Genomic DNA, 12,952 nt, shown 5'->3' on the forward strand with positions numbered 1-12,952 from the left:
ACATGAGATAGCTTTGGCAAATAGAATTAAGGAGAATCCAAAGGGGTTTTACTAATACATTAAGGACAAAAGCAGTAACTAGGGAAAGGATAGGGCCCCTCAAAGGTCAGCAAGGTGGCGTTTGTGTGGAGCCACAGAAAATGGGGGAGATACTAAATGAATATTTTGCATCAGTATTTACTGTGGAAAACGATATGGAAGATATAGACTGTAGGGAAATAGATGATGACATCTTGCAAAATGTCCAGATTACAGAGGAGGAAGTGTTGGATGTCTTGAAACAGTTAAAGGTGGATAAATCCCCAGGACCTGATCAGGTGTACCCGAGAACTCTGTGGGAAGCTAGGGAAGTGATTTGCTGGGACTCTTGCTGAGATATTTGTATCATCAATAGTCACAGGTGAGGTGCCAAAAGACTGGAGGTTGGCAAATGTGGTGCCACTGTTTAAGAAAGGCGGTAAGGACAAGCCAAGGAACTATAGACTGGTGAGCCTGACCTCGGTGGTGGGCAAGTTGTTGGAAGGAATCCTAAGGGACAGGATGTACATGTATTTAGAAAGGCAAGGACTGATTAGGGATAGTCAACATGACTTTGTGCGTGGGAAATCATGTTTCACAAAAGTTTTTTGAAGAAGTAACAAAGAGGATTGATGAGGGCAGAGCAGTAGATGTAATCTATATGGACTTCAGTAAGGCGTTTGATAAGGTTCCCCATGGGAGACTGGTTAGCAAAGTTAGATCTCTTGAAATACAGGGAGGACTAGCCATTTGGATACAGAACTGGCTCAAAGATAGAAGACCGAGAGTGGGTGGTGGAGGGTTGTTTTTCAGACTGGAGGCCTGTGACCAGTGGAGTGCCGCATGGATTGGTGCTGGGTCCTCTACTTTTTGTCATTTACATAAATGATTTGGATATGAGCATAACAGCTACAGTTAGTAAGATTGCAGATAGAGTCATAGAGATGTACAGTATGGAAACAGACCCTTCGGTCCAACCCGTCCATGCCGACCCCAGGGAAAAAACTTTGTCTATTTATCCTATCCATGCCCCTCATACTTTTGTAAACCTCTATAAGGTCACCCCTCAGCCTCCCACGCTCCAGGGAAAACAGCCCCAGCCTGTTCAGCCTCTCCCTGTAGCTCAGATCCTCAAACCCTGGCAACATCCTTGTAAATCTTTTCTGAACCCTTTCAAGTTTCACAACATCTTTCCGATAGGAAGGAGACCAGAATTGCACGCAATATTCCAACAGTGGCCTAACCGATGTATTGTATAGCCACAACATGACGTCCCAACTCCTGTACTCAATACTCTGACCATAAAGGAAAGCATACCAAACGCTTCTTCAATTTCCTATCTACCTGCGATTCCACTTTCAAGGAGCTATGAACCTGCACTCCAAGGTCTCTTTGTTCAGCAACACTCCCTAGGACCTTATCATTAAGTGTATAAGTCCTGCTTAGATTTGCTTTCCCAAAATGCAGCACCTCGCATTTATCTGAATTAAACTCCATCTGCCACTTCTCAGCCCATTGGCCCATCTGGCCCAGATCCAGTTGTAATCTGAGGTAACCCTCTTCACTGTCCACTACACCTCCAATTTTGGTGTCATCTGCAAACTTACTAACTGTACCTCTTATGCTCGCATCCAAATCGTTTATATAAATGACAAAAAGTAGAGGACCCAGTTCTGATCCTTGTGGCACTGCACTGGTCACAGGCTTCCCGTCTGAAAAACAACCCTCCACCGCCACCCTCTGTCTTCTACCTTTTGAGCCAGTTCTGTATCCAAATAGCTAGTTCTCCCTGTATTCCATGAGATCTAACCTTGCTAACCAGTCTCCCATGACACCAATATTGGAGGTGTAGTGGACAGCGAAAAGGGTTGCCTCAGATTACAACAGGATCTTGACCAGATGGCCAATGGGCTGAGAAATGGCACATGGAATTTAATTCCAATAAATGCAAGGTGCTGTATTTTGGGAAAGCAAATCTTAGCAGGACTTATATACTTAATAGTAAGGTCCTAGGGAGTGTTGCTGAACAAAGAGACCTTGGAGTGCTGGTTCATAGCTCCTTGAAAATGGAATCACAGGTAGATATATTGTGAAGAAGGCGTTTGGTATGCTTTCCTTTATTGGTCAGAGTATTGAGTATAGGAGTTGGGAGGTCATGTTGCAGCTGTACAGGACATTGGTTAGGCCACTGTTGGAATATTGCGTGCAATTCTGGTCTCCTTCCTATTGAAAAGATGTTGTGAAACTTGAAAGGGTTCATAAAAGATTTACAAGAATGTTGCCAGGGTTGGTGGGTTTGAGCTATAGGGAGAGGCTGAACAGGCTAGGGCTGTTTTCCCTGGAGCGTCAGAGGCTGAGGGGTGATCTTAGAGGTTTACAAAATTATGAGGGGCATGGATAGAGTAAATTGCCAAAGTCTTCTCCTGGGGGTCGGGGAGTCCAGAACTCGAGGGCATAGGTATAGGGTGAGAGGGGAAAGAAATAAAAGAGACCTAAGGGACAACTCTTTCACGCAGAGGGTGTGCATGTATGGAATAAGCTGCCAGAGGAAGTGGTGGACGCTGGTACAATTGCAACATTTTAAGAGGCATCTGGATGGGTATATGAATAGGAAGGGTTTGGAGGGATATGGGCAGGGTGCTGACAGGTAGGACTAGATTGAGTTGGGATATCTGGTTGGCATGGACGGGTCTGTTTCCATCCTGTACGTCTCTATGACTATGACCCTATATCAAGGGGTATGGGGAAAAAACAGGAAGAGGTAACAGAGTAGGATAATCCGGTGTGATCACATTGAATGGCAGAGCAAGTTCGAAGGACTGAATGGCCTAGTCCTCCCATTTTCAAGTTTTCTAATAGCCAAGCCATGTGGTCTAGCATCTCTTTCCTCTCAATTGTCAGGTGGATGAAGAACTAGAGGCATTCCTAGAGAACGGTGACGGATTGTGTGACTCGAACCATGTGCTCAGTTTAACCCGGCTGATGGTCCGCATAGAGACAATGGAGCAGAAATTGACCTGCCTGAAGATAATACAGGTAATGGGAGAAGGACCTGAAATAGCAGTGAGTCATTCTAACCCAAGTAAAACCTCATGCCCAAAGTTAATCCAGAGGGGATTGCTATTTGAATGCATGTCATGGTCATGTATCTTTGTAATGCTTTCACTTGTTGGTAAGTCGTTCATAGTTAATCATGCGGACCTTGTTGGCATTACCTCTCCAAAAGCAAATAGCATCTTGGGAACAGTGGCGCAGCAGCGATGTTACTGGATTGGTAATTCAGTGACAGGTAAAATCCCAGGCAGTTGAGAATTGAATTCTAATTTTTTTTTAGTCTTCATTTAAGTGGTTGTTATATAATAAAAGTGACCATCTACTTTTTGGATTGTCATTAGAAGCCCACCCCTGGTTCACCTGCCACCCTTACCTGGTCCATCCTTTATATGACTCCAGTCCCCATACTCGTGGTCAGCTCTTAGCTACTCTTTGTGTTTGCCCCGTAAGTCACTCATTTCTAACAAACCATGACTAACAGTTCTGGAATATATAGAACTACCTAACATTGTGAATCAAGCTTCACCGCATGGATTACAGAGAGTGGAGAGGTTATAATGGAGCTGTACAACACCTTAGTTAGGTCTCAGCTGGAGTATTGTATGCAGTCTAGTCGTGATACAAGAGAAAGGGTTTGATTGCGCTAGAGCGTGTGTGAAGGATGGACACTGCAATGTTGCCTGGGTTGGAGCGATTCAGCTATGAATAGAGACTGAATAGGTTAGGATTGTTTTCCTTAGAGTAGAGAAAGTTGAGAGGGGAAACCTAAATGAGGCATGTAAAATTATGAACAGCGGAGTAGAGTGAATAGGAATAAATCTCTCCCCTTCAGCAAAGGAATCAATAACTCGGGGGAATAGATTTAAGATAAAGAGCAGGAGGTTTTGAGGGAATTGAAGGAAAGTATTTTTCATCTGGAGCGTGGTGAGTACTGGAACTCGCTGCCTGAAAGGGTGGTAGAGGCGGAAGGCAGTGCATTCTCACTATCGGAAGAAAATTAAACATGGGCAGCAAATGAAGGCTTTGCTATTGATGTCCATATCCCTGCATGGAAAGAAAGGAAGATTGACAGCCTATAATGTTTTTTAAACAACATATTAATGTGCATGTTCATTTTGCAGAACACCCACTCGCAGAGTTGCTTGAAGTCCTTTCTGGAATACCATGGATTATCGCTGCTATGGATCTGGATGACTGAGCTCGGCGATAGCCGGGGCAACTCCAGCAACAATATTAAGTTTCAGACTGAAGTACGTTGAGCTAAAGATTCGTGGGGCATGTTGCACTTGAGTGTTGTATCTAGGTGTATGCATGGGAAGCTGCAATACTCTCCCTGCTCCAGCAGAGAGAGCTCAAATATTAATAAGTGCTGAAAGATGGCACAAAGTGAAGTTGGTTGGTACAGCACAGGATTTAAGGTCATATTTTTGTACGGATTTTGTGTTTGTCTAAGTAAACAATAGTAGTGCTGCAAAACTGCACTTACTGTCAGCATTGAGCACACATATGTAGTTGTTTTCCTATCTTCAAATTGTTCCTTGAGAATGGATCTGTTTGAAGGTTGATAAACTTGGAACATGATGCAGTGGGAAAAGTTCTAATTTTGCAGAAACTTTGCCACATCAGACAATAAAGTGCTTCGTCCTTTACCACTGGGGGCATTGGGGTAGTAATGGAGTTTATGGGCTTCCATAGTCCTCGCAATGAGGAGAGGCCACTAATCACCAGACCCAGGATTGTCTTCTCAGAACTCAGGGACAAAGCTGCTGTCTCATGGAAATGTACATTTGGATAAATGGGGCCATTCTGTCTGTCGTATCAGTGCTGACTGTGAAACACCTACAGCCTTATAGCCCTTGATCTGTAGCCCTGTAGTGCCTTCTTATCTACCTTTAGTCTTCAGTTAATTGTGGAAATGCACACTAAGGTTCCTTCTACACTTAACAGATTCCTACCATTTTATTATGTATTCCTTTCCCTTGTTTGCTCTCCTCAAATGCATTACCTCAGTCTTTCCTGGATTGAATTTGATTTCCCACTTATCGACCAACCTAACCAACCCATTGATATTTTTTTCCTACATTCAACAGATTCCTTCCTCACTTTCAGCCATATGCCCAATTGTCATGTGATCTGCAAATTTCTTTATTCTGCCTCCAACATTTAGGTCTCAATCTTTGACACATGCTGCCAGTAACAGCAGGCTCAGTACTGTACACAATGGAACCCCTTGGAAAGAGCCTTCCAGCTTCCTGCCAGTTTGGATCCAGCTTGGATCTCGAGAGCTTTCAATTTATTAATCAGTCTACATACTAAGTTTTTTTTTTCAAAAGTCTTAGAAAATCCATGTAGAGTACATTAATTGTGCTACACGAATTGACACTCCTTACTTCCTCAAATGCAGTCAAGTCAATCAGGCTCTACCTTCTTTAACAAATTCATGCTGACAGCCTTGTTTAGTCCATGCTTCTCCCAATGTTGATTTGTATCATTTCTTAGAAATTTGTTATCCATATCCTGACCTGATGGTGTCTCTTGAGTTTTCTGTAGAGTAGGGGATTGAATCTGTACCTTCTCAAGTGGGAATGCTACAATTCAGATGAAGGTTCAGTGCATTACATATTAGCTGTGAATGCAAAGTAAAATTTGTTCAACACTATCCCATTAGATAGAAATGGTTTATATCTCACCAGTGCTGTACCTCTCCTGGTAAGTGTAGAGGCAGCTTTGACTTTACCCCTTCCATGCTGTATCTGCCTTAACTGTATAGCACTGGGCCTTGAAAGACTCAACGATTCTGGTAAAGTAGAGGAATCTGAAAAGCTGGTGCTGAGCATACTCTGCTTTTATTGTAAAGAAAGTACTTACCCATTTGACACTCTTATCTTCATTCATGTCCTTGAATATTGCAATGCCGAAGGAGGTCATTTGGCCAATCATTGAAAGAGGCGGACGTCACATCCCACAGCACTCAGCAATCCATTTTCATGTGCATTGCCAATATCCTTTTTGGAAGTTCCTATGGAATCAGATTCCACCATCCTGCCAGATCTTTGCACCGACTGAAAAATTCTTTCTGTGTCAAGTCCAGCTCTTTTGACAATAAGTCAATGTTCTATGTTACTAACTCTCTCCTCAGAGCAAGAAAACCTTCTTACTTGTTTATTGAAAACTCATTGTAACATTTAGCAGAATCGTATAGAAAATACAGCACAGAAACATACTATTTGGCCCAGTCAGACCACAGTGCCATTTATGCTGCATTCAAACAAGTGAATATTTCCATTAACTCCCCTTAACATATTCTGCTGTATAGACAAAATCTCAGTTTCTCCACTCTCCATAAAACTAAAGTTTCTCATCCCTAGTATTATCCTGGTAAAATTCCTCTATAACTCCTTCAAGGATTTGACGTTGTTATTTGATACCCAGTGGTGAAAGAGGGAGTGACCAAATCAGCTGCTCTGTTTCTGGGTCCCAGTTCTGCAGTGTGAAAGATTGGCCTATACTACAGAACCTCCACGCTGTGGTGCTGCTGTAACAAGGAATCAAGATAAGAGCACAAAACATTGAGAATTTAACATTAAAAAGTTGCAACATCGAGTGTGGTCCTTCAGCTTACTGTCATGTTGAAATGTGAAGGGATGGGCAAGGTGAGTGAATGAAATTGTGACATAAAGCATGACTTTTTGAAGGAAGACTAATATTGCTAAGGAATTCTACCTCTTTTCTGTCATGAGTCCAACCATTGAAGTTGGAATATGAGAATAGCATTGACTATAGAATTGTTCGCTTGTCTTCACAGATCATGAAGACCCTGGAACTGCTACCAATCTCCACCAAGAACATGTTGGAGGAAAGCAAACTCCTGCCTATCATTCAGCGTTGGGCTCAAACGAAGGCCTCAGCTCCCCAGATCAGCGAGGCAGACGGTTATTCGAGTGAAAATACCTCCCGTGCACAAACACCGCTGAACACACAGGATCCAGCGTTGAAGCAGAGCACTGAAGCTGATACTGACCCCTCCAAAAAACTGGTGATGAAGAGGCTGAAGATCATGAGTGAGAACAGTATGGACAGTGGCCTTTCTGACACGAGTAAAGCCTCTGACGGAGAGGTAGAGGTCAAAGAAGTGAAGGATGAGGTTGTTGCTACTATAGAACCGTCGCCATGCCTCCCGCTGGACGAGGAGGAGCCACCAGGCCAGGTGCCGGCTGATGATGGGGAGGGCCAAGAGACAGATCCTGCTTCCAAAACAACCAATGGGACAAAGCTGGAAGAGGGGATCTTGGTGGAGACGCCATCGCAGGACGAAGAAGAAGGCATTTCAGATGCAGAGAGCGAGCGAAGCCAAGAGCAACCTGGTAAAATGGAAGATGTGAGTGAGCTGGCAATGAAGCTGCTTGATGTCTGGAAGGACCTGAAGGTAGGTACTAGCAGCTGAAGGAGTTGAAATGCCGTGCGCACCGGATTTCAGGGAGCGAGTGGTCAGCAGGCTCATTTAGGTGGAAATAGTCTGTACTATATTGATACAATCAAATGCAAATTAGGACAATTGTTTTCAGAAAATATCATTTTGAGATTGATCTTTGAGCAATTTGATTCATGATATCTAGACAGTTTGGCTTCGATTTCCACATTGAGCACCATTGGGATTTCCCTGCGTGTCTGAGTCTGTGATAGGATTACAGTGAACAGTCATTAACTTCATCTTTGTTTATATATGCAGCCATTGGAATGGGGGAAGGCGAGTTGGATAGATTCAACATCAAATGGCAGGAATGAATATGGCCAAATAGGGAAATAAAAGGTGGATCCAATCCTATAAATTGGGAATATATGTTTACCCATTGTCTTTTCTCATCTAGCAGTTCCAGACTTCCTTTTGGTCAGTGCCATCTATGCAAAAACACTGTTTTCCTGCCCCGCAGAGTTGTCTTTAGTGATATTAAAAAAATCGTTGGAAAAAGAACTTGTGAATCTCCCATAGTATTGCTCAAATGGGTAAGGGAATGCACCACTTGGTGGCCTGGCTTTGCAATTGCAGCATGTCATGGCCTGTTTGCACACACATCTCCACAAAGAAAATACTGATGATTTTTATTGAGCTATGGGATTCAACCTGCAAGAGTGTCACTAACGAGTGCCAACAACAGAAAGTGAAGTGGTGGAAAGGAAATACGGTCACACTGGAAGATTTATGGTCAAGGTCCCCCACTGGCTCAATGGATGAAGGCTATGCCTCATATTGTAACAGTTCAAACATACCAGGTTTGAACCTTATCTCGGCTGAGTTAACTCTCCTCAGAGATGAGCATGGTAACTGAAATTCTCGAATCAACTTCTGAGATTGGACAACTGAAAGCACAGAAAGCAGTCAGAGCTGCTTTCTCCCCATCATGATCTAATGTACCGTTCTGTCTAAACAGCAAAGCCATGCAGGAATGAGCAATGTGTCAAGCAACAACTACTATATATAGCATCTTTAAAACAATGAAATGTCCCAACATATTTCACAAGAGCATTAAATAGGGCAGTAGTAAAGTGGGTAATAATGATAAAAAGGTAAAATTAATGATTTTATTTAAATACATGTAGAATTCAGAATAAAATAAATGATCTAACAGCTAATGAACATGACGTGGTAGCTATTATGGGGATATGATTACAAGGCAATCAAAGTTGGGAACTATATTCAGGAGAATGTGATTTTTCAGAAGGTAAGACAGGAAGAGTGGTGGGTAGCTTTGTTAGTACGAGATGGATTAACTACAATAGAAAGAAATGATCTGGATCAGATGTAGAATCCATATAGCTAAACAAAGAAATAACAAGGGAAAGAAGACATTGATGGGAGGAGTGTGTAGGCACCCTAACAGTAGATGTTCTGTAGAATAAAGAATAAATCATGAGTTCATTTTTTTTAAGAAAACATGGCTAACTTTAATTTTAATGTGGATTTGAAAAATCAGTTTGGCAAAGGTAGCCATGAGAAACAGTTCATAGGGGAATTTGGGACAGTTTCCTGCAATAATGTTAGGATCCAATGTGGAATAAGGCTGTGTTGGATCTGATAATGTGTAATGAGAAATTATTCAGTATAAGAGCTCCCTAGGGTTCAGTGACCGTGACATGACAGAATTCAGCGTTCAATTTGAGAAACTGGGGTCAGAAATAATTGCTCAACTTAAATCAAGGTCATGGGGGTGACCACTGAGTGGACTAGGAAAGAAATTTAGCAGAAAAGATATTTGAGGAACTGTGGCAGATGTTTAAGAAAATAGTTCCTGACCCTCAGCAAGATATGCCTCAGCGAGGAAGAAGGACTCTAGGAAGGGGGTGCAATAGCCATAGTTAAACAAGGAAGTTTAGGATGGTATCAAACTGAAAGCAAAAACATAACGACATCGCAAAGATTAGTGCTGAATCATAGGATTAGGAAAGCCGACCAGCAAAATATTAAAGAGGGAGAAAATAAACTGAGAGCAAAGTAACAAGCAATATATAAATGGACAATAAGAGCTTCTATATATAAAAAGGGAGGAGAGGGGCAAAGTGAACATATGCCTATTCGAGAATGAACCTGGGAAAGTAATCATGGTTAACCAGGAAATGGCAGAGGAGTTAAATAAGTACTTTGCCACAGTCTACACAGTAGAAGAATTTAATAGCATTCCAAATATACTAATTAATTAAGGTGCAAAAAAGGGGGAAAAAAAACACAATACCTGTCACTAGGGAAACAATAGGGATGAAAGCCAGTCGGTTTTCTGCACCTGATGGGTTGCATCCTCACATTTTAAAATAAGTAGCTACAACAATTTAGAATGTATTGGGAGTAATCTTTCAAGATTCCTTAGATTCAGAAAAAAGTCTCAGAATTGGAAAACCACCATTGGGTCAATGCACTTATTCAAAAAGGGAGGGAGAATAAATGAAAGGTAACTCTAGTTTCACATCTATCATGGGGTAAATGAGAGAGTCTGTTGCAAACCATAGCAGAGCTATTTAAAATACATAATCTGACCAAGGAGAGTCAACATAGCTTCATGAAAGGGAAATCCTACTGTAAACTTGTTACTGTTCTTCAAGGAGGTAAAAAACAGATAGAAAAAGGAAAACCAATGGATGTAATATATTTGGATTTCAAAACATGTGTTTGACAGGTTATCGCACACAGGCTACTGAATGAGATAAGAGCCCAAGGTGTAGGGGCATTTTAACCAGTAACTTGTGGAGTATCACAAGGATCAGTGCTGGAACAAATATTATTTACAATATACATCATGGGTGGTACAGTGGTTTGCTTCACAGGACCAGGGACCCAGGTTTGATTCTAGCCTCAGTCAACTCTCTGTGTGGAGTTTGCACATTCTGTCCATGTTTGTGTGGGTCTCCTAGGTGCTCCACTTTCCTCCCACAGATGTTCAGGCTAGATGGATTAGCCATAGTAAATACAGGGTTCCAGAAATTAAGGAGATGTTAGTTTTGGTGGAATGCTGTTCGGAGGGTTGGTGCAGTTGGGCCAAATGGCCTCTATCTGCACTGTATGGATTCTATGATCAATTACTTTGATGAGGAAATATGCTGTTGCCAAGATCATAATTGGTGGAGGATGAGAAGGTTAAGTAAGTGGGCAAAATTTGACAGATAGAATATAACGTGGGAAAATGTGAGGTTATGCACTTTGACAGGTGGAATGGAAGAGTTTAAAAATTATCTAAGTTGGAAAGGACTGCAGAAAGTGGCAGCACAAAGGGATTTGAGAGTTCTTATGCATGAATCATTAACAAGATAACATCCAAGATCAACAAGTAACAAGGAAGGCAAATAGGGTGTTAACCTTTATTTCAAAGGAAATGAAATATAAAAATAGGGAGGTTTCAGGGAGGTGTGAAAATAAGCACGAGACTTTTAAAATCTGGTTGAGTCTGAACGTAACAAAGAAGTAGATGAAGATTTCAGCAGCAGACAAACTGAGACAGTGGCAGAATCAAACAACCATTGAGTGTGAAACCAACAGACGATGCATAAGCATTTAGAATGCTTGACCACGTGGTAGTCCTAGAGGAGGTGTTCAGTGCAATAAGTCAGCCATGCACAGCAAGCGAAAACAAGAGGGAATATCTATCTTGTGTTGTCCAGTGTATTTATGCAAGAAAATGACAGGCCATGGCTGGACTGTTATGATTTCTCATTCCCTGGCCCTATAGTTCAAGAATCTATTGCCGCACCTTCCTAGGCCGATTGGGGTTATATGTTAAAGGGCTCATGCGTTAGTAGATTTTTGGCAGGAGTTGGAGGAGAGGTCAAGGATGAGACATATAACTAATGTTCTAAATTATGAATGAGAAGCTTGGACTCCATTGTCAACCTCATTTCTGCTCAATAAAGTTGTTCTGAGCAAGCCAGACCTTCTCCATGAATCTTAATCAGTAGTTGGTGAGGTTGAGACCCATTGCTGTGTTTAGCGTAGCGGTAAGCAGTGTTATGTTGCCACACTCAGCCTGGATTAACATTCCCCACTATTGATGGATTGCTGCATTTCCACAGGAAGGTGAAGCGTAACAGTCGCGATACCTTACCTTACTACAATTGTGCAGGCTGCTGGTGAGCTCACGCCTGAAGTACCACATGAGGATCTGACCCCCCCCCCCCCCCCCTCATTTCAAAATAGATGTACTAGCATTAGGGAAAAATCCAAAGATTCACTAGGCTAATTCCCAAAGGAATGGGTTGCCTTATGAATAAATGTTTAATTTTACAGCATTGCAATTCAAAGTCTAAGAAACGATCTGATTAAAATGCAAAATGATCTGAGGGTTTTTGATGGGGCCAATGCTGAAAGGAGGTTTCTTCTAATCAGAGTCCCTACAATATGGAAACATTGCTCAACCCATCAAGTCTACACTGACCCTCCGAAAAGCATCCCATCCAGACCCACCCGACTACCCTAATCCTGTATTTCCTATGGCTAATCCACCTAGTCTGCATATCCCTGAATACAATGGGCAATTTAGCATGCGTGATCCACCAAACCACATTTGGACTGAGGAAGGAAATCAGAACACCCTAATGATGGAATAGAACGAAGGGCACAGTTTCAAAATAATACTGTCCCTTTTAAGATGAAGATGAGGACTTTCTTCTTTCAGGGGGTTGCTAATCTTGACAATTGTGCACCCCAGAAAACAGTGGAGGCTGGATCACTAAATATATTCAAGGTTAACTTAGACAGAATTTTGATCTTCATTGGTTATAGGGGATTCCTGGGAAAGGAGTGTTTCGGACACGGTTAGATCCATCATAATGTTATGAAGTGGTAAAGCTAGCTCAAGAGACATATTTCCTATTTTATCTAGGTGCTGTTCTTCTAATAAGAAAGCAATGAATTAAAGTCTTGTCCAACTGTCCAGGTGGATTGTAGAGAGAATTGTAGAGAGAATAATTCTGGCACACCAGATAACATTTACAATTCATCCAAAATTAGTTGGTAATTCTTAGCCCTGGTGCCATGCTGTGAGACCTTGCTCTGTGGAAAATAGCTGTTATGTTTCCCAACACAGCAGTCACTTTTGCAAGGATAATTTTAAGATGTGATTGTTTAATATAAATGCCCATTTCTAACTTTGCTAACTTTGTTACTTAGGAGGTATACAGAATTCCCAAGAAGGATCGAAGCCAAGCAGAACGGGAAAGTACTGGTAAGTATGACAAAGGCCTCTTGCTCTATTAGCTCCTTTACTACTCTGACTCATTGATATGTAATTTTGTCTGTTTGACTGTGGAGATGGAAATGAAATATTTGTTCAGTGACCCAACCATTTCCTCACTCCCCAGATATTTTATTGGTCACTGTGTCGAAAGCACCAACAAGTAA

The 12,952-nt window shown here is 41.9% G+C and overlaps 1 protein-coding gene across 4 annotated transcripts in view; it reads left to right on the forward strand.

Moving 5' to 3' along the window:
- Positions 1-12,952, forward strand: part of setd2 (SET domain containing 2, histone lysine methyltransferase) — a 126,190-nt gene that overhangs the window by 80,419 nt on the left and 32,819 nt on the right. For all 4 annotated transcript variants that reach the window (XM_072570096.1, XM_072570094.1, XM_072570093.1 and 1 more), the window contains 4 exons: positions 2,920-3,054; positions 4,194-4,322; positions 6,878-7,498; positions 12,722-12,776. In XM_072570096.1, the coding sequence (XP_072426197.1) occupies positions 2,920-3,054; positions 4,194-4,322; positions 6,878-7,498; positions 12,722-12,776 (940 nt within the window). The remainder of the gene's footprint in view (positions 1-2,919; positions 3,055-4,193; positions 4,323-6,877; positions 7,499-12,721; positions 12,777-12,952) is intronic.

The sequence above is a fragment of the Chiloscyllium punctatum genome, chromosome 5, assembly GCF_047496795.1.
Source record: "Chiloscyllium punctatum isolate Juve2018m chromosome 5, sChiPun1.3, whole genome shotgun sequence".
NCBI lineage: Eukaryota > Metazoa > Chordata > Chondrichthyes > Orectolobiformes > Hemiscylliidae > Chiloscyllium > Chiloscyllium punctatum.